Here is a 26,348-nt window from a genome sequence, read left to right as displayed (position 1 = left end):
CAGTTTGTACTCGTAGTTGGAATATCCACATGTGTGTCCCTCTCCTTGGGCCAGGGTGCCCAGAGGGTGGGAAGATTAGGGGTGAGGCTGGGTTGAGAGCAGAGCCAAAGAAGTTAACGTTAGAACCTGGTTTTCCAGGTCACTGCAAAAATCTATTTGTCAGAGTAGAAGAATTACGACATCCCTGGTGGTCCAGTGGTTAAGAAACCACCTGCCAATGCAGGGGACATGGGTTCGATCCCTGGTCTGGGAAGATGCCATAGGGCAACTAAGCTCGGGCGCCACAACTACTGAGTCCGCATGCTGCAGAGCCTGTGCTCGGCCACAAGAGCAGACACTGCAGTGAGAAGCCTGTGCACCGCAACTAGAGAGCAGGCCCCGCTCTCTACAACTAGAGAGCCGGAGCACAGCAGTGAAGATGCAGCACGGCCAAAAAAAAAAAACCAATGACAAAGTAGGAGAATAGAACACATTTTATTGATTCAGCTTAATTTATAACTTTACAGCATGTTGACGTATGATATGAAGCCTCCATCTGTACTCTTGCCCCAGGCCTGCTGGCAGTAGGAGTGGGCTTGGGTCAGTCCCGCCCACCAGGCCAGAAGTTCCACCAGGGAGGCAGAGTGCGGTACCCCTGCCCCAGAGCACAGTGCCTGGCACAGAAGAGCAGATAATAAATATTGGCTGTGAGAAACGAGGGAGGTAATCCAAGTAGGATGCTTGGCTTGGTACAAATGTCAATAAATATTAGCTTCTGTTGTTTGAACGCATCAACGGGTGAGCGGGGGAAGGAGGCTGAGACCCATAACCTGAGGTGGTTTGTGTCTAAGAAGGGAAGCGGGGCCGATGACACCGGGGTTGGGTTCACACTTCCTTTCCTGAGGTCGTGCCTGCCTTCCCCCTACCCTGCAGGTTTCTCTCCCCAGTTCTTCACCAGGTGGGCACCAGGGAGGCATGCCTGTCAGGGAGGGCAGTGAGCGGGCTAGGATAGCTCCTGCCAGTGCCATCACGCCTCCCCCCAGAGAAGAACGGCTAGGGCAGACTCCCTCTCTGCCCTCAAGGAGCGTCTCAGACAGAGCCCACCAGCCTAGTTTCACTGCTTTACCCATAAGGCCATGCTGGTGGGGGGGGGGATGCGGGGTTAGCTGAAAAGGCTGGTGTCACCTTCACAGGAAGCTGTGCTCTGGTGTGACAGAAGGCTGAGCTGGGGAGTCCAATCACCCACCAGACCCTGAACAAGTCACTTTGCCTCTGTTAGCCTCAGTTTCCTCATCTGTAAAATGGGATTGTGAGTAGAAATGGTGTGTGTCAAGTGGCAGGAGCAGGGTACACATTTAGTGACCAGGAAGAACCCTCGCACAGAGCACAAAGTGGATCAAGGGAAGGCAGAGACCCAGAACTCCAACTGAGAAGGGGATGAAAATGGTGCCCAGTCAGCCTGTGGCTAAGCCCAGCAGGAGCCCAGAGACCTGGGGAAAGGCAAGTTCAGCCGCCCACTGGAGGCCCGGATCAGTCCTGTTTCCGCAGCAGGGAAGCTGTCGCTTGCTGCTTCATGATAGCACAGTGCCACGCACAGGGCCGGGGACCCGCAGGGTGTTCGTGAAGGCCTCCACCAGGTGCAGGCCTAACGAAGCCAGGAAGGCCCTCAGCCATTTCCGCCCGGCATCAGCTGCTGTCCCAGAAAACTCGCCCCCAACCCTGCATTCTCGGACGTGCCCAGTAGGTGGAGCTGTGGTAAAGGACAGACCCCAATTAACCTACGAACAGGCCAACTCCGGGGGAGGGCGGGAGCACAGTTTGCGAACTGCCCACCAGGGGTCACCATAGCCTCAGAACCGAGGGGGTGCAGAATTCGCACCCGCCTACGGTCTGGAGGGAGGCGGAGGTCTCAGAGATCAACAGTCCAGCCGCGTGGCCTCCAGCTGCCCATGCAGGCCCACTGTCACCGCCCCCACTCCCAGGTTCAGCGGCGGGGGTGGGGCTGGGGGCCCGCGGTCAGGGCGGCGGGAAGATGTCCGAGCACTTCTGTAGGATGAGCTCTACCACCTGGTTCTGGAACACCATGGTCATGGGCATGCTGGCTTCCTCCGTCTCGGGCCGCAGCAGCGTGGGCCCGAAGACTATGGCCACGTTCTGCACGGACATGCGGTTCCGTTCTCCGTGCTCGATCACCCTGCAGCGGGGGTGATGGGGTTGGAATCAGGGCCCAGAGCTGGGGGGAGAGGGGTAGGGTCCCCTCAGGCCCGCCTGCCCATTCCCGCGCAGCTCCCCGCGCTCACCGGCACAGATGCTGAAAGAGCGCCCGCAGCGTGTCGTGATTGGGGGCGGGCAGCGAACGCACCAGGTCCCGCACACAGCGGAAACGCTTGGCTGGATCCTGCAGCTCTGGGCAAGGGACGGGTGGGGGGGGGGGTGTGCGTGGGGGGAAACAGAGGGCGCTGACTTCAGTATTTGGGGGAGGGGGGCCTGGTCACCGCAGGAGCGTTTGTAAGGCAGCCCAGCCCCACCCGTACCCCATCCGCCCCACCTCCCCCATGCGCTCACTGATGGCCGCGAGGAACTGGCGGAAGTGTGAGAAGGGGAAGAGGGGCTCGGGCAGCTCTCGAAAGAAAAGCTTCAGGGCGCCGGTGATAACATGAACGTCCTCCCAGCGCCCGTCTTCCAGGTCCAGACGTTCATCTGCGGCGGGGGGTTGGCGGGTAGAGGGGAGGGAAGAAGAGGTCAGCTCATCCCTTCAAGCGCCTTCAGGCCTGGGGCAGAGCCAGGGGGCGGGCCTCACCGTGGTCCACCTTATAGCGCAGCTTCTGGATGGTGGCCAGATTTCCACTGATGCGGTACAGACCGTCGATGTCCAGCCCTGGAGCGGAGGGAGGCGCTGACCCCGGGTTCTGTGGGCGGGCGCTAAAGCCCTTGCTCTGATTCCTGCTCAGAAGCTCTCGTTCTTTCCCCCTCGACCCTGCGCCCCACCCGCTCCCTGGAGGTCCCCGTCTGGGGTTCTGGAAGGAGGCCTTCGGGCTCCGGGAATGCCGGGCCGGGCGCGGTTACATACCCCGGGCCTCGACGGCGCGGATGCTCTGTTGCACGAAGCGCGGCACTAGGCTCTTCTCGCGCTCACACAGCTCGGCCAGCGGACAGCCGAACACCTGGTCTGGGGGAGAGGCTCGTCAGCGCCGCCTCGCCCCTGGGCCACTGGCGCCCCGCTCTCCGGGTCCCTCGGGTACCTTTGATGTAGCCCTTTTCCCGCAGCGACTGCAGCGTGGGCCGCCTCAGCAGGAACTTGCGGAGCTTCTGCCGGACCTTGCTGATGTCACTCTCCAGGCCTCCGGGCCCCGGGGTGGGCGGCGCTGCCCAACGCCAATGGGAACGCGAGGGCTGGGTCAGTCGTTGGCACCACGGCTGGTCGGCCGGCCTGCGGCCCCAGCCGGGTGGTCGCCGCTCCCCTAAAGGATGTCTGCCATCCGCTTCCACCCGCCTCACTCCCGCCCAAGCACACCTGCACCAGGCCGTGGCTCATCCTCCCGCCAGCTTCCTAGGCGCTCACTGGACCCAAAGTCCACGCCGCTGCTCTCACTTTCCTCCTCGGGAGGCAGGTCTGCGGACTAGAATCACACAGTCTCAGAGAGGCAGAGTTTGGGGCCAACTGGTGGGCGCGGGGGTGGGGAATCCTGGGATGGGGTGAGGAACTGAGATGCCCTCCCAGCAGACTTGGACTGAAGACCCCTAGGCAGAGTTCTCTGTTCCCTTATCAAGGTCAACTCAGCTTTACTTCCATCAAGGAACCCCATTCACGCCCCCCATCCCCCTTAGCTGCATGGAGCCCTCCAGGTGTTGGAGTCAGGCATCCTGTTCTCCCCCACCTTTTCTCATCCTGACTACCCCTACCCACCTCCTGGTTCCTGGCCCCCTTTCACCATCATTTTCCTTAGCTCCTCTGTACACACTCCACTAGGTCAGCATTTCACAATACGTGGCTCCCAGTTCAAGTTTGCAGTGTGAGCTGGGACCAGAGCACTGCCAACCACCTCACCAGCATCACCTCTCTGGATCTGGATTCCTACCATTATTAATACAGGCAAGCAGGACATCCAGTGTTGCCTTTTCCTTAATAGGGAATTAAGGATCAAAAAGCCCCAGGCTGTTTCCAGGTGAAGAGCTGTCAGAATGGGCCTGCCCCATCTCTACTTATGCAATTGCTATATTGAATTTTAAAAAATGGTAGACCCATCAATTCAGTCCTTTTAAATGATGTCTTCTGGTTTCAGCCTTTCTCTCCAGCTTGAAGTTGTTTACCAGAGTATTTACTTTTCTCCTGCCTCAGTGTGGAACGGGTCACTACTCTAGGATACGTTCACCTGGACAGGCCTCCCGTAGGGCCAATCCCAGGGGCTGGATTCACTTACTTAAGAAAGGCTGTTTCTTCAGCAGCCCATCTGCATCTGCAGAGAGGACTACTTACCTACCAGTGTCATGGAACTCCCAGTACCCAAGTGGAGGGCCCCACCCACAGTGGGCAGCTGCCCTGCATAATGGCTGGCCATCCTCTCCCCACCAGCCCTGGCAGTCCCCAGCTCTGCCTACCATCTCCTGGATGCCCTGGATGATGGCACTGTGCCAGGTGCTGATGATGGCCTCCGAGTCATGCTGGATCAGGTATTCTGAGCCATCTCGGGTCTGAAGCTGGTGGGACACAAGTCACTCAGTCATCTCTGGTTTCCTGGGCCTGCCCCAGGGCTAAGCCCCAAGGGGGATACAGGGGTAGAGGTGATCTATTCCTGTCCCCAGGAACTCAGAGACTAATAGAGCCAGGGCCTTTCCCCAAGCCAAGATATTCCACCTCCTTAAAGAAGTAGGTAACAGCATCTCTGTGTTACAGATGAGCAAACAGGCTCAGTGAGTTTAAGCAACTTCCTTGTGGACACACAGCTAGTGACTGATGGAGTGAGGATCTGAGTGCAGCAGAACTGCATGGCTTAGCCATCTGGTGTGCCTTCCCTTACCCCATCCTGCCTCCCCATGGGAGGCCTACCCAGAGCACCAGCCAGCAAAAAAAATCAATGAAAGGAACTCCATGTGGCAGGCCCCAAAGCCACTACTCTATACTATTGAGTTGCAAGCAGATATTAACAACCTGGGCTCTTTATCAGTTGACTGCTGTTTCTGTAACAAAGTCTACAAAGAACAAGGCTAACTTGGATGGATCTCTCCTCGGCCTCTGGCTCTGAGAACCAAGCCTTCAAGGTGGATGGGAATGGTTGGTTGCGGCAGCTCATACCAGCCATGCCTTTGGGTCCTGTGAGAGTCAGAGTCAGCAAAAACTGAGGGTCTTCCCTGGTGGTCCAGTTAAGAATCTGCCTTGAATGCAGCAGACACCAGTTGGATCCCTGGTCTGGGTACTAAGATTCCCCCATGCAGCAGAGCAACTAAGCCCATGCACCCCAACCAGAGAGTCCATGCACCGCAATGAAAGATCCAATATGACACAACAAAGAACCTGTGTGCTGTAACCAAGACTCGACACAGCTGAATAAATAAATAAATAGATAAAACTGTCTCAGACAGTTCATAGCTTCCAGACTCAGCGCAGTGCTTTGGCTGTCTACTTATTTAACTTAGACTTGAATGGAATTTAAAATGCTTTCAAAGGCAAAACAAAACAAACCTGCATGTTCTACTCCATCCTCCTCCCTGCAAAGCCCAGAGAACCTTCAGTGGGCAGAGAGCACAACCTCATTCTAATCTAAACTGACAGGGGCCCTATCTGTTATTCCAGAGAACGAATGGCCTAACAATGCTTCTAAAACAATTGCCATTCTTTTCAGCAGCTGTCTCAAAAGCGGTAATCAGTTCACATTCGAGTTTCATACGGAAGGCAAATCTGTCTAGTTACGTATCAGTATATTGTACAAGACATTCATTCTGTTGAATGCACAGGCAGGCAGAACTCAAGCCAGCCATTGTCAGGGGATGCTAGGACAACTCGGAAGACTAGCCAATCTTGATGATACAGTTTTTAGGGCGGTCTCTTGTAAAAGGGCTTCCCAGGAGGCACTAGTGGTAAAGAACCTGCCTATTAATGCAGGTGAGATGAAAGAGTTCTATATCTGGGTCAGGAAGATCCTGTGGAGGAAGACATGGGAACCCAGCCCAGTATTCTTGCCTGAAGAATCCCATGGACAGAGAAGCCTGATAGGCTACAGTCCATAGAGTCGAAAAGAGTTGGACACGATTGAAGTGACTTAGCATGCACACATGCTTGAGAAAAATCTGAAGTTGCCTATAGGTGGCAGACTTCCCTGATAGCTCAGTTGATAAAGAATCTGCCTGCAATGCAGGAGACCCCGGTTCGATTCCTGGGTCAGGAAGATCCTCTGGAGAAGGGTTAGGCTACTCACTCCAGTATTCTTGGGCTTCCCTTGTGGCTCAACTGGTAAAGAATCTGCCCGCAATGCAGGAGACCTGGGTTGGGAAGAGCCCCTGGAGAAGGGAAAGGCTACCCACTCCAGTATTCTGGCCTAGAGAATTCCATGGACTGTATACCCATGGGGTCACAAAGAGTCAGACACGGGGTCACAAAGAGTCAGACACAACTGAATGACTTTCACTTTCACTTTCTTTCCACCTCTGAGTGGAGGGAAGGTGACTGCCAGCCAGTGGGAAGCGGGGGACTCCAGGATTTCCATTCCAGACTGTCAGCCTTCCTGTCAGCTTGAGGTGCTTCCAAGAGCACCATCTGCCTTCTGGTCTTTGCCAGAAAAGACAACTCAGAAGTGTCTACTCTGAAACTTTCATCAAAAACCCAGTCAGAGAGGTGACATTCAGAGAGCGCTGTTTGAAGGCTTGCCCTCCAGTTCAAATATGATGTCCCTCCTCAATCTGATGTTCACAACAGACATAGCTAGTCGATCGTGGAGCTCTACTCGGTCAAGTCTGGAGAAGGCTCCAGACCTACTGATCAGAGCTCAGCAGATACAAGTGCTCTGTTGCTCTGTGGATTGTTGTTGTTTAGTTCTTAAGTCATGTCACACCCCATGAACTGCAGCCTGCCAGGATCCTCTGTCCATGGAATTCTCCAGGCAACAATACTGGAGTGGGTTGCCATGCCCTCCTCCAGGGGATCTTCCTGACTCAGGGATTGAACCCGCGCCTCCCTCATTGGCAGGCAGATTCTTTGCCACTGAGCTATCAGGGAAGCCCCTGCGCTGTGGATACTCTGATTCTAAAACTGAGTGAAGCTGGGTGAACCATCATTACACAACACACTCAAGCTCCTTGCAGAATTGCTTTTTCTGAGCTGAAATGGAAGGTCATGCATTTTTTGGCTTTCAGCAAAGGTTACCTGAAGCAACCCCAAGAGTCCCTTACTAAACTAGAATAAAGCTGCGCACTAAAAATTTCTTCTACAGCCAAGTGTTAGGAAAAAGCTTTGATTTCCCTCAAAATCTACAATGGTTTCCCCCTCACTCCCCTGACCCAATAATGAGAGCCATGTTTCACTTTGGCTGCCAGGAAACAAGAAGCTGACTTTTTTTTCAGCAACAATAACCGTAGTATCTGTATGTCCCCTGTTTCCTAATCCCACTCCACACTGCCCTCTTCCTCTAACTTGTTTTTCCTGCTCCTGGCTTTTCGGTAGCTTTTACCACCTCACCTATATGCATTTTCATTGTGAGCTGCCTCAAAACACTTGGAGACTGAGGTGAGGGTGCGTGCCTGTTTAATTTCTGTCATGTCTGACTCTTTGCGACCCCATGGACTGTAGCCCACCAGGCTTCTCTGTCCCTGGAATTTTCCAGGCAAGAATACTTGAGTGGGTTGCCACTTCCTGTTCTAGGGGATCTTCCCAATCCGGGGATCGAATCCACATTTCTTATGTCTCCTGCATTGGCAGGCAGATTCTTTACCACTGTGCCACCTGGAAAAGCCCAGATGAGGATAAGAGTAGTTTAAAAACAAGACAACACATGGACAGTGCAGGGTATAGCCTGAGAGGGTCTTGCCTGGGCCCCATCTGGCCTCTCTTCCTGAGGGGGAGCCTGAGAAATGTGTTCACTGTCCTGCCCTAGTTTATTCACTTCCGATTGGAAGCTGGGCTCTAACCAGCCAGAGGAGGTGTCCCAGCCTATCAGCCTGAGTAGGGGGGACCCAGCATCTCCTGTCTGTCTCAGGCCAAAGCAGTGGGATGAGGACTGCCCTTCCAGGCATGACAGTGTTATTCCCCAGGGACCCCCTACTTGGGGATAAAGGACTCCAGGGAGCTCCACTCCTGGAGAGGGAGCTGCAGAATCTTGATGCCTGGAAACACTGTGGACAGGTCCCCAGGGTGGGGGCAGCTTTGGTTTTGAGCCCCGAGAATTCCAACCCCAGCTCTGCCAGGGTCCCCCTGCTCAGGGCTTGCTTAGTGAGGGCCCCAAGCCATCAGTAGGCTCCTTCTCCTTCTCCTCACCCACACCACTCACCTCCAGCACATTCTTCTTGCTGGATTTGTCTTTGGGGGCCCAGGCGAGAGAGGCCCCCTTCAGGTCCACCGTGAACTCAGGGGTGGAGAACTTGGAAGGCTGCCTCTGTGGAGAAGGGAAAAAGGGTTGGAGGGAGTATGGTTTCAGGACACCCTCGGCTCAGCTCCGGTCTGTCACAGCATCCTGGCTCCAATCCACCAGGCTCCCTTGGCTCTAGGCACAACGGGGGTCATGGCTCTGGAGGCAAGGGACCCAAGAGTTCCTAGAACCATGGAGCCTGGGGCTGGCTGGTTGTTTGCTCTCTGCCCACCTAGGAGAGGAAAGGAAAAAGGAGTGCAGTCCCATCTCTGCGAGCAGGTACGTCCGGTTTCCAGCTTCCCTGCCCACCAGACTGGAGTTGCCCATCCTCAAGGACTGGTTCCCACACCCGATGTGGCTGGACCTGCTTGTCCTGGGGTGACCTGCTCTCATTGCCCCCTGCCAAGGCCCAGCTCCCTGGACTCTCACATTCCACGGTCTCAGACCTAGCCTTTGGCAAACCTTATTAAGCAAAGCCGCTCAGGAGTCAGGAGCAGATGGGGTGGCCCCTGCCCTGGAGGTCTGGGCCTTACCAGGCCACCGGCAGCTGAGTTTTTCGAGTCTTTGAAGAAAGTCAGGACTCCGCCCTCCAGCACTGTCCAGGAGGCGCTCCAGTGCTTCTTCCTGGGTAGCGGCAGTGGTGGCAGGGCTTGGGTTGGTCCTGGGTTGAGGCGGCCCCCCCTCCACCCCCAGGAGCAGGGCACAGAGTTTAAGAAGACAGCTTGGGGCACCCAGCCATGAGAGGCGGACTCCCAGGGCTAACACCTGGTAGTCAAGGGGTCTTGGGCAAATCATGTCTCTGTGCCTCAGGGTCCTCACAGGACCTCATAAAGGGTTATTAAGAGCTTGGCATACTAGAGGTGCTCAGTGAACATCATCATTAAGGCCCACCCTGGGGTCTGGAGGCAGCTGAGCTCTCACCGGAGCCGCTTTCCTTTGTCCACTATCTTGGTGCGATGGAGCACGCCTGCCTTGTCCAGGGTCTTGATCTTAGAGAAAGAGGGCGAAGGAGGAGGCAGTTAAGGGGAGGAGCCACTCTCCCTCTTAGCCAGCAGCTCCCTACAGGTTGGGCCTGAGTCTCCACTGAACCCTCTTTGCTGGCATCTGGCCAGTGGTGGGGGGTGCTTGCTCCCACAGGAGCCCCAGCAGCAGGAGAGACATCCTTCCAGCCCCCAGCCTTGTCCAGCTCTGAGCCTGGGACAACTCAGAACCCAGGTTCCTTTAGCCCACGGTAGTACTTGGGCTTATGGTGGAGATGTGCCTCCAGACCTAATCGTAGATCCTCCAGAAACACCCCAATTTTTCTGTGGGGTCCTGCCAGGTCCTACATGCCCCCTCCCTTACCTTCTCTTCTGGGGGGGTGGCCTGGGCTGGGGTCTCACTGTCCTGGTTGGATTTGTGGATGTTTCGAGGGGCAGGGACGGGGACTGGGACCTGGGGAGAAAGACACTGTCATACTGAGCCCCCACCTCTCTCCCAGGCACTCTCCTTTCCCCAGGTAGTTACCTGGGGCAGAGCCCACTGAACGGAGGCATCATCTGGGTTGTAGAAGTAAGGCTTCCCATGTTGGTTCTCCAGCCTCACCCACTGTGGGGAGAGGGATGGTCAGGCCGCTTAGCTCACAGGACAGGGGAACAAAAGTTTCCCTCCAGAGCCCCAAGGAGTTTAGAGGGGCAGGCGTGGGACACACAGTCTTGGGCTGGCATGGAGCCCGCGCGGGAACTTCAGCATAGAGTGGTAAGGGGAGCGACCCCACGGCTGTCTGCGCCCATCTGCCCGCTGCCCCTACCTGTTCTTCGGTGATGTTGTTGGTGTACACCGTCTGCCCATCTGGGCTCACATGGCGAGACCAGCCTGGGGGTGTGACAAAGGGAGAGGCGGGGCCGGGCTCACTGAGGGAGCCCACGGGGGAATAGTCTTCCTCTGGGTAACCGGTCAGCAAATCGGGGTAGTCCGTCTCGGGGGTGGGGGGCTGCAAGGAGCAGAAGAGCCAGAAATTCTCAGAGCCAGGGGTGACACCTGGCTCCCCGCCCTTTCGGCCCATGCCACGCCCCCCACCCTAGTTCCCCCAAGTTGAGAGAGGCGGGGTCAAAGGCCCGCAGTGATAGCCCCACCCACCGAAGACCAAGGCCCCTCCTTCTCGGACCCCAGGGCTGTGCGGGGGCAGGAGGCGGGGTCAGAGGCCCTCAAAGTCAGCCCCGCCATCCTGACAAGGCCCCGCCCCTCACCCTCTGGTCCCTGGGGCTGCTAGGGCTCAGGCCCGGCTGCATCTCCTGCTCGTCCTCCGGCTGGTCCTCGAGCTCGTCCTCCCAAGCCGTCTCGCCCGTCAGCGGGTTGTAGAAGAACACCCTGCGGCTCTCCTCATCCCAGTACTGGCCCCACTCGGTCTCGAGGCTCTCGTGGCTGCCCACCGAGGCCGGGGACGTGGCCGGGCTGGCGGCGCCCTCGGCAGCCTCGAAGGGCGACTCCCAGGTGGTCACGCCCGTCTCCGGGTTGTAGTAGTAGGGGCGCCCGGTGCCCGCGTCCGTGTGTGTCTCCCACACCGAGTCTCCCACACTGCGAGGGGCGGCGGCAGCGCGGGGCGATGTGGCCGGAGGCTGCCTCTCTACGTTCGCGTAGACGGGCTCCGGAGGCTCGGCCACCTGCTCGAGGAGGAAGGAGGCGTGACCTTCGGGCCTGCTCAGCGGTCACACTGTCCCCACTCGCACACTCGCCACTCAGGCGACTTTCAGCAAGTCTCCGCACCTCTCGGCCTCGGCTCCCCCAACTGCAAAATGTCTGCCCTGCCCTCGCTCCGGAAGTCGTAGTGAAGAGAGAATGAGGACTTGTTCTGGAAAGTGCTTTGCAAAATATGAAGTGCCCCAGAAGCGTGGGGTAGCTACATTAATTATTAACAATTGGAGAAGGAAATGGCAACCCACTCCAGTATTCTTGACTGGAGAATCCCAGGGGTGGAGGAACCTGGTGGGCTGTTGTCCATGGGGTTGCACAGAGTCGGACACGACTGAAGTGACTTATTAACAATAGTAAAATACTAACAGCTAAATTCTCCCAGCTGCACACTCACAGGTTTGAGTCAGACTGCGCGGGAACAGCGAAATGGCCTCAGGACACTTGGGGGCAGGGCCCTGCTGCCTTCTACAACCCCCACCAAGAACACCCAGCCCTCCCTCTTCCTTCGCCAAAAAAGGTCCGGAACTGGAGCCCACACTGCTGCCTCTGGTTTGGGGTTTGGAACTGACACTTCCCCAACACAGGGATTGCAGACCTCAGAATTAATTCCAGACAAGAGAAAGGGAAAGCGCCAGACGGGAAGGAAGAAAGAAGGGCAAAAAAAAAAAAAAAGGGTATGCGTCTCTCCCCACCCAACCAAAGCAAAGTGAAGGGGGAGAGAGAGGCGGGGTCAAGAGTCAGATCCGCCCACTCTGGCTAGGCCCCGCCCCTCAGACGAGGCCCCTCCCCTTACCCTCTGGAGGGTCCAGTTATACAGACTATAAATCTGGTCATGCTTAACGGCCGCAGGGCTCCCTGCTGCCTTCTGGGCAAAGTCTAAGCCTTTACCAGGGCACCAGAGGCCGTCCATCACCTGACTGTCTCCCCCCCATATTTCCTGCCACTCCTGGCTCTTGCCTTGAACTTTAAGCTCCAGTAGCACCCAGTGGCTGGAGGCCCCCACCCTCTCTGCTGAGTCTGCTACAGACGTCAGCTCATTCACACCCTGAACCTCTCCCTACCCCTTTCTCACTTGGCTGACTCCTATTCCTCCTTTAGCACTCAGCTCTGGTGTCAGGTTTAAGATCTTTCCTGAGATTTCTCCTGTGTGACCACCACACCCAGCCTGCTGCTGCTGCTGCGTCGCTTCAGTCGTGTCCGACTCTATGCAACCCCACAGACGGCAGCCCACCAGGTGCCCCTGTCCCTGGGATTCTCCAGGCAAGAACACTGGAATGGGTTGCCATTTCCTTCTCCACTCACACCCAGCCTAGTACCCATTAAAAAGAAAAATAATGACACTATCAAACTCCAGACAGCAGAATAGCATGAGATTAATACTGTGTTCTAAGAATGCATAATGGTACAAGGGAAAAGCAGATTTCAAGATGGTAAACTCAGGGACTTCCCTGGTGGTCCAGTGGTTAAGAATCCACCTTTTCATGCAGGGAACAAAGATTTGAACCCTGTTCAGGGAACTAGGATCCTGAATGCCAAGGAGCAACTAAGCCTGTGTGCCACAACTACTGTGCTCACGAGCTTTAAAGCCCATGAGCCCCAACTAGAGAGAAGCCTGTGCACCCACATGCCATAATGGAGATTCTGTGTCCTTGCTGCCACTAAGACCCGATGCAGCCAAATAAAAAAAAAATTTTTTTTAATAGTAAATAGTACAATTTCTATTTTTAAAGTAACTCCCTGAAATGTTAACAGAGGTTATCTCTGGGTTGTGTAATTATAGGAATTGGATTTGGTTTTGTTTCATTTTTTCTTTTTTGCAGCAACAAATTTTTTTTTTTTTTTTGACAATAAATCTCTTAAAAAAAAAACACAAATCATAGAAGTTCCTCCACTGCTGTAACACCTTCACTCAGCTATAAACTACTCAGGAGGGGAAGTGTGTCCTGCTCAATGCAACCTCTCACTGGGCCTGCAAAGGCACCCATTTGGCCAGCAAAGATCTGCCTGCTCTGTGCCGGGCACAGGTCTGGGCACTGGGAATGCAGCTGTGGACAATCAGACACAAATCTGCCCTGGTGGAGCTGCTACACTAGTGCACACGCGTGTGAATGGTGGTGGGGTGAGCAGGGAACCCAGCAGAGTGGTCAGGAAATGCACTGCGCCTCGGTGATGACTGCTGCTGACAAGAAAGCAAAAATAGAAGGGGGTGTTACCAGTTTAGATAGTGTGACGGGTCCCAGGCCTGGAGGTGGCAAGACGACTTGAGCATTCCTCCCAGTCCACTCTGCTCCCTCGCCCCACAAACTCCTGTCTGGCTGAAATGGGACCTTCCACATCACTTCTTTTTTCTCTCTGTCCACAACAGCTCTCCTGTGGCATCCTGTATTCCAACCACACTGGCCTGCTGACCCTCCCCCAAACATAAAGGGCATCTTCTTAAACCAGTTCTCCCCCACCCCTGTCCTGTGTCCCACCCTCTGGAACCACCCTGGTCTCAATTCCCCATGTCCTGATCCTCTGCTGGTGCTCAGCTCACAAGTTTCACCTGGAGGAAGCATGCTCCCTCCGGTGAGAAGTCTAACCAGCCGGCACTCTGCTTAGTCACTCTGTTCGGCCCAGTGTCATTCTACCTTGGTGGTCCATTCATTGTCCATCCATCTGTCTACCTTCTCTGCCCGCTCAAAGGCAGGAGATTCTTGAGATCTAGACCTGGGATGATGTAACTGACCACAGTTGACCCCTCAGCAGATGATCCAATGGCTGAGGCACACAGCCAATCCACCAAAAACACTTACTGCTTGAGTGAAAGTGATAGTGTTAGTCACTCTTTGTGATCCCATGGACTATAGCCCACCCGGCTCCTCTGCCTGTGAGATTCCCCAGGCAAGCATACTGGAGTGGGTTGCCATTCCCTTCTCCAGGGGATCTTCCCGACCCAAGGATTGAACCTAGGTCTCCTGCATTACAGGCAGATTCTTTACAGTCTGAGACACCAGGGAATGCAAGCCAATTCCATGCCAAACTTAGCGACAAACAAAAGCCAAGCATACCTAGAACTTGTGTGCCGAAACGAGTCTGTGAGCTGCGATGAAAGATCCTGCAGGCTGCAACTAGGACCTGACACAGCTAAATAAATATTAAAAAAAAAAAAAGAAAAAGAAAGAAACCCAAACACACCTGACACTACAGGAGAGACTGGGGTTAGCTCTGAGCAAGAACTTCCTGAAAATGAGCATTCAGGTACAGAAACCAAGAAATCCTTGGGAGGACAGGGTGGAGGCAGCAGGTGGAGGCAGGTGGATAATCAGACATACCTCCTACCCACCCCAGCTGGACCCACTGTGGCAGTGGCCTTGCTCGTCTCTGGGACAGGAGCTGGAAGGGAACCAATGAAGGAGACAGGCTCTTGGACATGGGGATTTGCACTTGGCCAGGCTGCTGGCCTTGGCTGAGTCCACGGGGAGTCCCAGGCTGGTCGGGCTGATGGGAATCTTGTACAAGGAACACCCCCAGCTGGTACAGAGGAGATTTGGGAGGTAGAAAGTTAGGCCCCCCATGTGACAGGGCTGTCAGCAGGAAGAGAAGACAGAATTACACCGTGGGGCTCCAGACTGCAATCTGAGGCCAAACGGGGGTCGGGCAATGCCCCTTAGAGGGAAGCGCAGTCTAAGGATTGGCGCTGCCCCAGAGACACAGGCTGCCTGGGCAGGTTGTGAGGGGCCTTCTTGCGAGGTAGGCAAGTGGAGTCCAGTCCCTGCTAGGGTTGCCGCAGCCCTGCAGAAAGAGCTGGGCTGATTAGCCCCGAGGCCCCTTCCAACTCTAGAACTCTCTGTACAGCCCCCACAGTGCTGCTAATAAAACAGAGGTGCCTTCCTCTCCCGGCGCAGCCGCAGCCAGGTGCAGACTGGCTCTTGGAAGCCAGGCGGAACCAGGCTCTCCAGGCCCTCAGGCCTTCCAGGGGGAGCTCGGCCAGACTGGAGTGGGGCTGCCTCCCTGCCCCCAACTCCTGGAGGCGCAGGCCAGATGCGGACACAGCCCGTCCCCACACAGACACCCCTGCCTGGGGCACCAGGGGCTCTGAGGGCCCACACGGCAGGCAGGTGAGAGACACAGGGGACACTGAAGGGGAACGAAAAAGTGGTCTCCCACCTCAGAACCGAGAACAGAGCCAAGAGGGGCCCGGCTGTCACCACACCCAGCTGCCCAGGTCCCCCAGCCCCCCAGCCGTTCTCATCACCAGTCTCTTTCCTTTGCCCACAAGCAGGTGACAGGCTTGCCCCTTTCTCCGCCCCCCCTCCCCACTGTCCACCATCCCCTGGCGGATCACCGCCTCTCAGCATCCCTATGGCACCCCCGGGGAGAAGGAAAGAGGAAAGAAGGGAGGAGTCCCAACCTCCGTGAGGCTCCCAGTTCCTGACTCTGCTCCCTGAGCTCCTAACGGAGCCAGAGGACGGAGGCCCGACCAGCAGCCCCTGGGCCCCACAGGCCCCTCTGCCATCCCCATCAGAGGCTGAGCTCACCCCCGGTGCCAGGGTCCCCTACCTGTCCCCACAGCTCCCGACTCTTCCTCTTGGTCAGTTTGGCGATGATGTCCACCATCCTGTTCCCTCTGAGCTGCTGGGATGCAGCCCTGGGAAGGCTCTGGGGGTGGAGTTAAGGGGTACAACCCCAAGACTGGCACAGGCAACAGGGAAACAAGAAGTTGCCTTGAGATGGCGGGAGGCTGAGCCTCCAGCCCATTTCCTGTCAGGGCTGCGGAAGTGTTGCCTGAGACGGAGGCTGCCTGAGACAGGGTGGGGGTGCCTCCGGTCAGGGGTATTTTTATGTCCAGGGAAACCACGGACCACCCCACTCGGTGCTCTGATTACCAGTGAGTTCTGAATCCCAGGCCCAGACACAGCCATGGGGCAGGCTTCATGGAGGATGGCATTAGGCCTGCGGGTGGGAGAAGGGTGGGCTGCACAGATGGGGGCTGCCGGAGGGGGCAGCTGGAGCCTGGGCTGCAGGAGACTGGACAATGAGTGGCCATCGACTCCCCTAAGGCCCAGGGAGGATGTGATGGAAAAGAGGAAGTTTTATGTGGGGGGGGAGGAATATCTCAAAGAGGAAGGGGTTTGGGCAGATGTGGTCTCAGAGGGAGCTGGGTCCAGATCCCTCCAGCCACGTGGAGGACCGGAGGGGTTCTGACCACACCGCCATCTACCCGCCTGACCGCCTGGGTCTGCCTCCTGCAACCTTGGTCACCCAGACCCATGTGTCCACCTCTGTGGGCGTGCCCACACACACGCACAAGTATGCCCAGGCCCCGTCCCCACTCTCCATGGACCAGAGAAAGGGGGCATGGACTAGCTCTCCCGTCCTACCCTGAGAGCTTCCTTCTAGCCTCTTGTCTCTTCACCCCTCAGCAGGTGGGTGCTCACAGAGGACACAGCCTGTCCTGGGTGAGAAACTGTGGTCTGTCCTCCAAGCCCTTGGGTCCATCTTGTCTTCATTAACCCCCTCAGAGGTGCTTTCTCCTCAGCCCCAAGTGCCCACCACCCGCCAGCCCAAAGGCGCTCCGGCAGAGGCTAAACAGGAAGCTCTGACCTTCACCCTTTCACCGGGATCCCAGGGCCCTCATCTCCCATATCAGTCATCCTCTAGCCCTGAGCCCTGACTCTCCTTCCTCCCCGGCCCACATCCCCCAGGCTCTCCTCCCCTGCACCCACTGTGGGCTCAGCACGGGGACTCCCAAGTAGAGCCAGGCCTGGCATGGATTCAGGGTGTAGGACACTTGGGGAGACCCCATCCAGAGCAAGTCTGGGGCCTGTGCCCTACTCTGCCCTCAGAGTTCCAGTACCGCCTCTCTACCATCGCCTGTGCCCCAACCTAGAAGCCAGCAGCCCAGGAACACACTCATCCCCCCCCCGAGAGACCTGGAGTCCTCACACTTGTTACACGTATGGCACGTCACTTTGTCTCCACCTGGAGGGCCAGGGGACACACACACACACACACACACACACACACACAGCCACCTAGAGAGGTGCAGTCAAGCCGGGAGACAGATGGGAAGAGCCACTGTAAATTCCAGGGCAACAGAGCAACTAGGGAGGAGCTGGTGTGGGGAAGGGAGACAGGAGGACAGGGCTGGGAGCCCAGGCCCTTGGCACTGTCCTACAGGTGCAACTGGGCAGCAGGGTCTGCTTGCGGCAGGAACCAGGAGCGACAGGGTCTCCCCGAGGCAGACGCCAGGAGTGAGTGGTGGGAGGAAGCTGGGACCACAGGAAAGGCAGCCGGCACCCCGCCCGCTGCCCCTCCTCTGTAAGAGGCCTGGCTCCCACACCTGGGCTCTCCCCCTGGGCTCTGGCCCCACACTCCAGGGATGGAGCCAACCCCACATAGATCCGGCCGGTCTGGGTTACGGAGGAGGCTGCCCCTCCCTCAGTGAGAGGAGGTGGTGACCACCGCGGCTCCCCCGGGACTCCCCGGGGTCCTCCTTGCTCACCACACCCTCCTGCCTCCAGAGGCACATGCTGGGGGAGGGACCAGAAGAAACCAGCAGCATCTCACCCATCTTCCCAAAACCCTCACTGAAGTGTCGGGCCAGGAGCAGGTGCAACCGGAAAATCCCTTCCAGTCTCTGGGGCCAGAGGCAAGAGAAATGTCTGCAGACCAGTGACTTAGCCCAGGGACTGGCCAGAGGGGCTGGATGGAGGAGGCGGGACAGGACCTCCTGGGCTGACTCTGGGCCTGAGAGCCTGCTTTCTGCCATCCAGCTGGGTGGGTGGGTGGTGGTGGGGAAATGAATGGTGATCTTTGCCCCCAGGGACTTAGCCGTATACAGAACCGCCCCAGGTCTGGCGTCTGCCCCTCCTCTGAGCACGCCTTTTCCAGGACAGAGTCCAGGTCTCACTCCATACCCACCCCTAACCCAGAGCCACGCTTTCACCAACGTGGGGTGGGGAGGCTGGGGGTCAGCCGGCAGGGGTTCTCAAACCTTAGACTACAGCTAGCCACCCCTGGCCCCGCCCCTCCAGAAGCATCTAGAGTGATGAGATTCCAAACGTAAATGACCTGGGGTGAGGTTCTTCTCCTGGAATTGGGGCAGAAGCTCCATTCAATTAAAAGGAAAAAAGAATAGAGCTGGAGTCCAGAAACCTGGTGTCTTGTGTAGACTCTGCCTCAGTTTTTCCCTGGGAGACCCCTGGGATCTCTGGACCCCTGGGATCTCTGGGCCTCAGTCTCTTTATCCAATGGGTTGTCATCCTCTCCTCTCTCACAGGGTTGGCTGGTGTGAAGGAGCCAAGCTGATGCCCCAGCTCCCACACCCGCTTGCAGTTGTGGGGAAGAGAGCGGGGTTACAGTTCTGCTTTTCTTTGCTTTGGGTTTTGATTGAGTGCCCTTGGTTTTGGACTCTGCCCCTAGCCTCTTGGTGACCTCGAGAAGCTGTCTGGTTGGCCTGCTCCTCCTGGGTGAGGCCTGGGGTGGAGCCCCTTCACCACTCACCATCCCCTGGGCTCTTAGTAATGCTGGCAGACACCCAGGAGGTTTCCTGCTGCTGGGCTGGGAGGAATCAGAAGTCGTCTATCGGACTTCCCTGGTGGTCCAGCGGTTAAGAACCCACCTGCCCGTGCAGAGGACATGGGCTCGATCCCTGGTCTGGGAAGATTCCATGTGCCGCGGGGCAACTAAGCCCATGTGCCACAACTACTGTGGCCTGCAAGAGAAGCCACCGCAAAGAGAAGCCAGAGCACGGGCATTAGAGAGTGGACCCCAGTCACCACAACTAGAGCAAGCTTGCACACAGCAATGAAGACCCAGTGCAGCCAAAACAATTAATTAGTTAAAAGAAATGGTCTGTCAAGGACCCTCCTGAGCCAACCTCAGGAGGTGGGACAATGTGGCAGGGTGGTCATCTTCTGCCGCCCCCTTCAGCCAATCTGCACCTGTGCTCACCTTTCCTTCTCCCTCCCCTGATGGGGGCTCAGGGTCCGCCTGTCCAAGCCAACCTCCCCAACCTGAGCCCTGGGAACCCAAGTGATTCTCATCTGCTCAGGAGCTGCCTCATCTCAAATCTCCAGTCCCATCCACCTGACTGCCTCTGTCCCCTTGGCATTTCAACAAACTCAAGGTCTCTCCACCTTGGAAAAAAAAAAAGTGTGCCCCTGGTGAAGGAGGAAACAGAACAGGCTCTATCTTGAAAGCAGGATTCCATCTTGGGCCAGACTGTGGACTTTGAGCCAGTCTCTGCAGTTTGCCCAGTACCTATGAAAACCACATACCAACTGGAAAACCAGGCCCCCGGAAGGAAGAGCCCCAGGGCTCTCCATCCCTAAAAGAATACCCTAATTATCCATGTAATCGAATAGAATCATACATTCTATTATGCTTATTGGGGTATGACCACAGGCCTATTGATAATTGTCCACTGTTAACTACCTAGGCTTAAGGCATACGAATCACAGGTTAACTTTGATTGTATCTTTCTTTTTCCTTTGTTCACACTAGGTTCAGGGAGTTTGGAGAGGTGGGTTTGGGCAGATATGCTTAGGGTATATAAGGTTTTCACAAAAACTGGTTGGGGTCCTTGGCTAAGAAGAGACTCTGCCTTGGGCCCTCCGGGGTAACAAACTGCACTCCACCATCTGCATTGTCTTTCTGAGTGAGTTTGTTTGCTGGAATGCGTGGCTACAACTCTGGAACCAGCCCTCCCCTCCTTCTGTTCAGAGCCAACTTCTCCAAGGAGTCTGTTCACCTAGCATCTCGCCATCTGCTATCTCAGACCTCCTCAAGGTCTCAGGTCTCCCACAACCTCAAGGGCAAGTTTGGTCCTGGTCTGGCCTGGCTCATCTCGTAGGTAGTCTTTATCATCCTCCCACTGCTGGATGCCTCAGGCTATGGCCTCTTGGTCTGCTTCCTTCCTCTGCCCGTCTCCTGGGTGCTTGCTATCTCATCTCTGCCTCTCACCCGACTGTACCGGGAAAGTTCAACCCACTTTGTTAGGGTAACAACTTGCAACTGTATTTCCAGGTTGAGCAATCCAACTGCCGGGGGATGTCCTTGATACACTGAAAAGATACACAAACTGAGTTCATCTTCCTCCTTCTCCCCATCTCAGCATCACCTCTGGTGCTCAAGCAGAGACCTAGAGTCACCCTTGATTTCCTGCTTCTCTTGTCTCATCTGTCTCAGAGTCCTGGTGACCCTACTTCTGGAAATCTTTCAGACTCACCAGTCCCAGGTAACACCAGGGTTAGAGGAACACAGGAACATCACCACAGGAAGCCAACATTTAAATCTAAAACAGACATTCTGGGATGTCTCTGGTGGTCCAGTGGCTGAAACTTCCAATTCCCAATGCAGGGGGCCTGAGTTCAATCCCTGGTCAGGAAACTAGATCCCACATGCCACAACTAAGAGTTCACATGCTGCAACTAAAGATTTCATATGCTTCAACTAAATATTCCACATGCCACAACTAAAAAAGATCCCGAATGCCTCAAGGCAGATCGAAGATGCCATGTACCCAGTACTAAGACCTGGTGCAGCCAAATAAATAAATATTTTAAGAATAAATAAAATAAAACAGACATTCTACAGGAAAACTGGTCTGGTCTCTTTGTCCATGTCAGGGCAGAAGGAAAAGGAAGGGGTTGTCTAGGGAGAGTTCAATCAAATGCAATGAATGCATAGGATTAGATCCTGGCTTGAACGGGCTATGAGAGACTTGTCTTAGGATAATGGGGAAAATTTGACTATGGCCAGAATCTTAGACTACATTAAGGCATTAATGTAATGGTATCATGATTACAGAGAAAAAGATCATTTTAAGGAGATGCATGCTGAAGTTTTCAAGGGAAGTGAAGTGAAAGTCGCTCAGTTGTGTCCGACTCTTTCCAAGTCCATGGAATTCTCCAGGCCAGAATACTGGAGTGGGTAGCCTTTCCCTCCCTTCTCCAGGGGATCTTCCCAACCCAGTGACCGAACCGAGGTCTCCCTCATTGCAGGTGGATTCTTTACCAGCTGAGCCACAAGAGAAGCCCAAGAATACTGGAGTGGGTAGCCTATCCCTTCTCTCTGACCCAGGAATCGAACCGCGGGCTCCTGCATCACAGGCAGATTCTTTACCAACTAAGCTATCAGGGAAGCCCTGATATCAGGGAAGTTTTCAAGGGTGAAATATAATGAAGCCTGGAATTTACAACTTTTATAATTTTATTCTTGGCAAAAAAGATAGAACAAACATGGAAAATAGTAATATTTGAATCTAGGTAATAGGTATAATTATATTCATGTCAGTATTCTTTTTTACTTTTTCATATGATTGAAAAATTTCATAATAAAAGGCAAAGAAAAAACCTTCAAAAAAATTTTTTTTAACTCTTCTTGTGTTACTACTCCACAAGGTATTCATTATTTCTTATCTGGAAACAGACCAGCCCTTCCAGCTCCCCCCTATTCCCAATCTATCACAGACAAAGGAATTTCTCTCCCTTTAAGATACAGTTCTGGAGCCAAGGATTCTGGAAATACGGCAGCTTAAACATGCCCTGCTTCTCTTGCCCTCATAACTGCTACCCTCTACTGCTCAAACCAAGTGGGACCTGGGGTAGATGAATGGGTGGGACCTGGCTGGCACAGGTGAGAGGCCCTGAGACAGGCTGGGACCTGGGAAACCCCGGGGCAAGCTGTGCCTGTCATGGGACCCTGGAGTGAAGGCAGGGTGAGCCTTGTCCAGACCCCTTGCCCCCAGGAGCTGATGGGGAGCCAAGTAGGTGGGCCAAGCAGCCTCTGTGCTTAAGGCTGGTCTTGCCAAGGAGGCGAGAGACCACTACTGCTCTAGGGACCCCCACGAAGTGGGGCGTTCTAGCATCTCACCTCCAGCCCTGATGAGCCAAGATATATAATCACTCCTCTGATGGGGCTGGAGAAAGGTGCAACAAACAGAGCTACCAAACAGGCCACTGCTATCAGGCCCCAGCATGACCAGGACTCAGGACACCCTAAAGACACCATCACAAATCATGGCGGGAAGAACTTGTCAGTATAAAGGGGGATGGGACCACTGGGTGACCATTCAGGAAAAAAAAGATAATTAAAGATGAGTCTATACCTCATTCTGTCCACTCAGACAGACCCCCAAAGCATCAAAGATTCATGTTAAAAGTGAAGACATAACAATACTCAGGGAGGAAAATATGAGCAAAATTCTCTATTAAAAAAATAACCCGTTATTTTTTTAATTAAAAAATTTAATTAAAAAAATTTAAAAAAATTGCCATTGTAACAATGTTCTAAATCTAAACACCATAAGATAAGTGGTTTATACACTTGGCTACACAAATGTATTTCAAGAAAACTTGAGTGGCAAAAAAATATCATTAGCAAAGCCAAAAGATGAACTTTGACAAGGGATTACAGCTCATGTAATAGACAAAGGGCTATTTTCCCTATAGAAGGACCACCTAGAAATCAATTTAGAAAAAAGACCAATAACTCAATATATAAATGGGCCAAGGACAGGAACAGACCATTCACAGAAAAAGAGAAACAAATAGTCCTCAGATACATAAAAAGATGCTCATTCTCACTGGAAAGAGAAATGCAAACTCAAGCTACTTTAAGATAATGTACTTTATGGTCAGATTGGCAGAAAACAATATTTTGATGACACTCAGTTGGCAAGGCTGAGGGGAGACAGGTGTGTTCATTTGTGTTGATATAAGCCCTGAGTGCAGCAATTTGTCAACATCTAAAAAATACCTACTGTTTACCCTTTGCCCCAGCAACTGTACTTTTGGGATTTCACTGTGATTTACCTGTACAGGTTTAAAAGATTATTTATTATAATGTTGTTTGTAATAGCAAAAGATAGGACACAATCCAAGTGTCCATCAGCAGTGGACTGGTTAAATGATTTAAGCTAAATCCTTACAATGGGAAACCATGTAGGTAAAGGAAGGATACTTTGTATGTACAAGCTCCAGGGCACATGGTTAAATAAAAAAGGCAAAAAATAAATAAATAAAAACCAAGATGTCCTGTATACTATTGTCAGGCAAGTGTATGCTCCTCGGTTCTTTGTCTTGTCACAACAAAAATTTGGAGTGACAGACCTTAAAGCCCCCTCGGAGGGTCACAGCTCTCGGGTCTCGAACGGACCGTGTTACAGCTCGTTAATAAATCAGTGTTACAGCTCTATTTTATTTAGATAATGGCAGGAAAATCCATCTGCCGAGGCGTGAGGGCACGTCGACCCAAAGACGCGAAGAGAAGAGCGCCCCACCTCGCGGGAGAGAGAGAGAGAAGAGGGCTTTGCCTCCTCTTTTTATATGTTTCTCTGTCCCTGGGCCTGTCCTATGTAAACTGGGCCAGCCAGGAGTGTTGTTTGTTTTACCTGAGGTTCTCACTCCGGTCCTGGGACCTTCCTTTGTTCTATTTTCGCAGGCTTTTCCCTTTCAGTTCTTTTTGGCTACCGCCTTTCTGGACTCCTCTTCCCTATTCTAACTACCTAACACTATCTTTGTGTAAGACAGACAGAAAATAATCAATATATTATACTAGTCTGTGTTTGCAGAAAGCAATTCTGGGAGAATAGAGAAAGAATTGATTAAAGTGGTAACTTTTAAGCTGATAAAGAACAGGGCAAGAAAGCAATGATGTGTATGAGAATTATTGCTATATACTTTTTAATGCTTTGATTAAAAAAAACACATAAGCATATAACCTAGTTTAAAAGAAAAAATGCATACCTTGAGGCTATTCGCAAGATAGAGGGCTGGAAAATATAATTACAATGTGAACAACAAGAAGAAAAAACTCTCTGAGATTCAAGTAAGGCACAAAAGAAGAAGAAAAGGACTGTTTTAGAACTTTAAAATATATTGTTGTACTACTAATTGGAGGAGAAGATATAGTTACTCTTGATATTCAAATATGTGGCCTGAGAGATAAGGCCACACATATCTCAATATCTCAAACCTCAAAGCAAAAGCACATAGAGGTGGAAGTGAAGAGGGAAAAGAAACTGGGAGATCCAGCCAGGAGAGCCAACATGCAAAGGAAAAAGGAAAAGAAACAATAGTCATGGTAACAAGTAGATTTCCCTAAACTGAAAAACAGACCCAAGTCTACAGACTGGCAGGGATCTGTGAGTTCCAGATGGGTCGCTGAGAAAAAGAATCCTCATCACACACATGCTCTAGAACACACTGGATTAGGAGCCGGAGAGAAAAACAGAAGCCACTAATGATGAGGAAAGTACAGAAAGACAAGAGATTAACAGAAGGAGAAAAAAGGGAATCAGCAGCAACCTCATCGAAGGGGAAAAGAATACCACAAGGTAAACCAATAAATGTAACATAAACCACTAGTAATAAAATCAAGGACAGTGTACCAATTGTTAAATGAAACGTGAACAAACTGAATTATCCCATTAAGAGACAGCTTGGGTTTAAAAACCAGTGATATGATACACACAAGAAATATGCTTTTTTTTCAATTAAAAAATGATAATGGTTGAAAATAAAAGGACACAGAGAGATACAAACAAGTGAAAAGCTTAAACCTGAAATTCTACCTTTCTGTTATTAATATGGTCATACTTCCTTTTTATTTCATTTTATTTTACCTTTTCACTTGCTGGTATCTCTCTGTGTCCTTTTATTTTCAACCATTATTATCATTATTTTTTTTTAAAGAAGGCTGAGTATTGAAGAATTGATGCTTTTGAACTGTGGTATTAGAGAAGACTCTTGAGAGTCCCTTGGACTGCAAGGAGATCAAATCAGTCAATCCTAAAGGAAATCAATCCTGAATATTCATTGGAAGGACTGATGCTGAAGCTGAAGTTCAAATACTTCAAATATTTGAAGCTGAAGTTCAAATACTAATGCGAAGATCTGACTATTAGAAAAGACCCTGATGCTGGGAAAGATTGAAGACAGGAGGAGAAGGGGATGACAGAGGATGAGATGGTTGGATGGCATCACCGACTCAGTGGGCATGAGTTTGAGCAAGCTCTGGGAGATGCTGATGGACTGGCAAGACTGGTGTGCTGCAGTGCATGGGGTCGCAAAGAGTCAGACACAGCTGAGCTACTGATCAACAGGCACTAAGCAGGATAAAAAGGGAAATGACATACTGATGCTGCTGCTAAGTCACCTCAGCCGTATCCGACTCTGTGCTACCGCATAGACGGCAGCCACCAGGTTCCGCCGTTCCTGGGATTCTCCAGGCAAGAACACTGGAGTGGGTTGCCATTTCCTTCTCCAATGCATGAAAGTGAAAAGTGAAAGTGAAGTTGCTCAGTCGTGTCCGACTCTTAGCGACCCCATGGGCTGCAGCCTGCCAGGCTCCTCCATCCATGGGATTTTCCAGGCAAGAGTACTGGAGTGGGGTGCCATTGCCTTCTCCAATGACATAATGATACAAAGGCACAATTTGTGATGACAGGACAGTCAAAATCTGTATGCTCCCAATACCATTATAGTTAAATCGAAAAAGCAAAAACTATTACGAGAAAAGGGCTTCCCTGGTGGTCCAGTGGTTAAGAATCCAGTAGCCAATGCAGGGGACATGGGTTTGATCCCTGGTCTGGGAAGATCCCACATGCCGTGGAGCAACTAAGCCCATGAGCCATAACTACTGAGCCCACTCTCTATAGCCCATGTGCCACAAACAAGAGAAGCCCCCACTGTGAGAAGCCAGTGCACGCAATGAAGAGTAGCCTCCACTCATCACTACCAGAGAAAGCCTGGGCACAGCAGTGAAGACCCAGTACCACCAAAAATAAAAATAAATGAATAAATAAACCTTTTTTTAAAAAGTACATGAAGCACTTAATAGAGAGAATTTGAGACGGAGATTTAATAAACCTCTATCAGAATCAGAACAAAAGAAGAAAAGAAGCATATAAAGAAAATGTATTTGAATGATCAATAAACTTGATTTGATACATATGGAACCTTACATCCCTTAAGTATACAAGAATATTTGTATAGAAAATATACAGGGACTTCCCTGGTGGCCCATTGGTTAAGAATCTGTCTGTCAATGCAGGGGACACAGGTTTGGTTCCTGGTCCAGGAAGATCCCACATATAATGAGCAACTAAGCCTGCAAGCCAAAACTAGAGAGTTTGTGTGCCGCCAAGATCCT

The 26,348-nt window shown here is 52.9% G+C and overlaps 1 protein-coding gene across 3 annotated transcripts in view; it reads right to left on the bottom strand.

Moving 5' to 3' along the window:
- Nucleotides 1-458: 458 nt before the first annotated feature.
- The window catches only part of ARHGAP27 (Rho GTPase activating protein 27), a 37,326-nt gene continuing 11,436 nt past the window's right edge, over nt 459-26,348 (bottom strand). For 2 of the 3 annotated variants that reach the window (XM_070479620.1, XM_020873387.2), the window contains 15 exons: nt 10,763-11,176; nt 10,324-10,506; nt 10,041-10,121; nt 9,879-9,968; nt 9,456-9,523; nt 9,068-9,158; nt 8,457-8,561; nt 4,579-4,677; nt 3,494-3,599; nt 3,222-3,344; nt 3,050-3,148; nt 2,780-2,857; nt 2,545-2,679; nt 2,280-2,385; nt 459-2,173 (listed from right to left, as the gene is read on the bottom strand). In XM_070479620.1, coding sequence (XP_070335721.1) covers nt 1,996-2,173; nt 2,280-2,385; nt 2,545-2,679; nt 2,780-2,857; nt 3,050-3,148; nt 3,222-3,344; nt 3,494-3,599; nt 4,579-4,677; nt 8,457-8,561; nt 9,068-9,158; nt 9,456-9,523; nt 9,879-9,968; nt 10,041-10,121; nt 10,324-10,506; nt 10,763-11,176 — 1,956 coding nt within the window. In that variant the 3' untranslated portion in view covers nt 459-1,995. Of the gene's footprint in view, nt 2,174-2,279; nt 2,386-2,544; nt 2,680-2,779; nt 2,858-3,049; nt 3,149-3,221; nt 3,345-3,493; nt 3,600-4,578; nt 4,678-8,456; nt 8,562-9,067; nt 9,159-9,455; nt 9,524-9,878; nt 9,969-10,040; nt 10,122-10,323; nt 10,507-10,762; nt 11,177-15,749; nt 15,953-26,348 lie in introns of those variants that run through there. The other variant, XM_020873388.2, reaches the window with a different exon arrangement.

This window comes from Odocoileus virginianus, chromosome 17 (genome assembly GCF_023699985.2).
Source record: "Odocoileus virginianus isolate 20LAN1187 ecotype Illinois chromosome 17, Ovbor_1.2, whole genome shotgun sequence".
NCBI classification, from domain to species: Eukaryota; Metazoa; Chordata; class Mammalia; order Artiodactyla; family Cervidae; genus Odocoileus; species Odocoileus virginianus.
The sequence above is the reverse complement of the archived record's forward strand: the minus strand, read 5'-3'. Positions and strand labels throughout refer to the sequence as shown.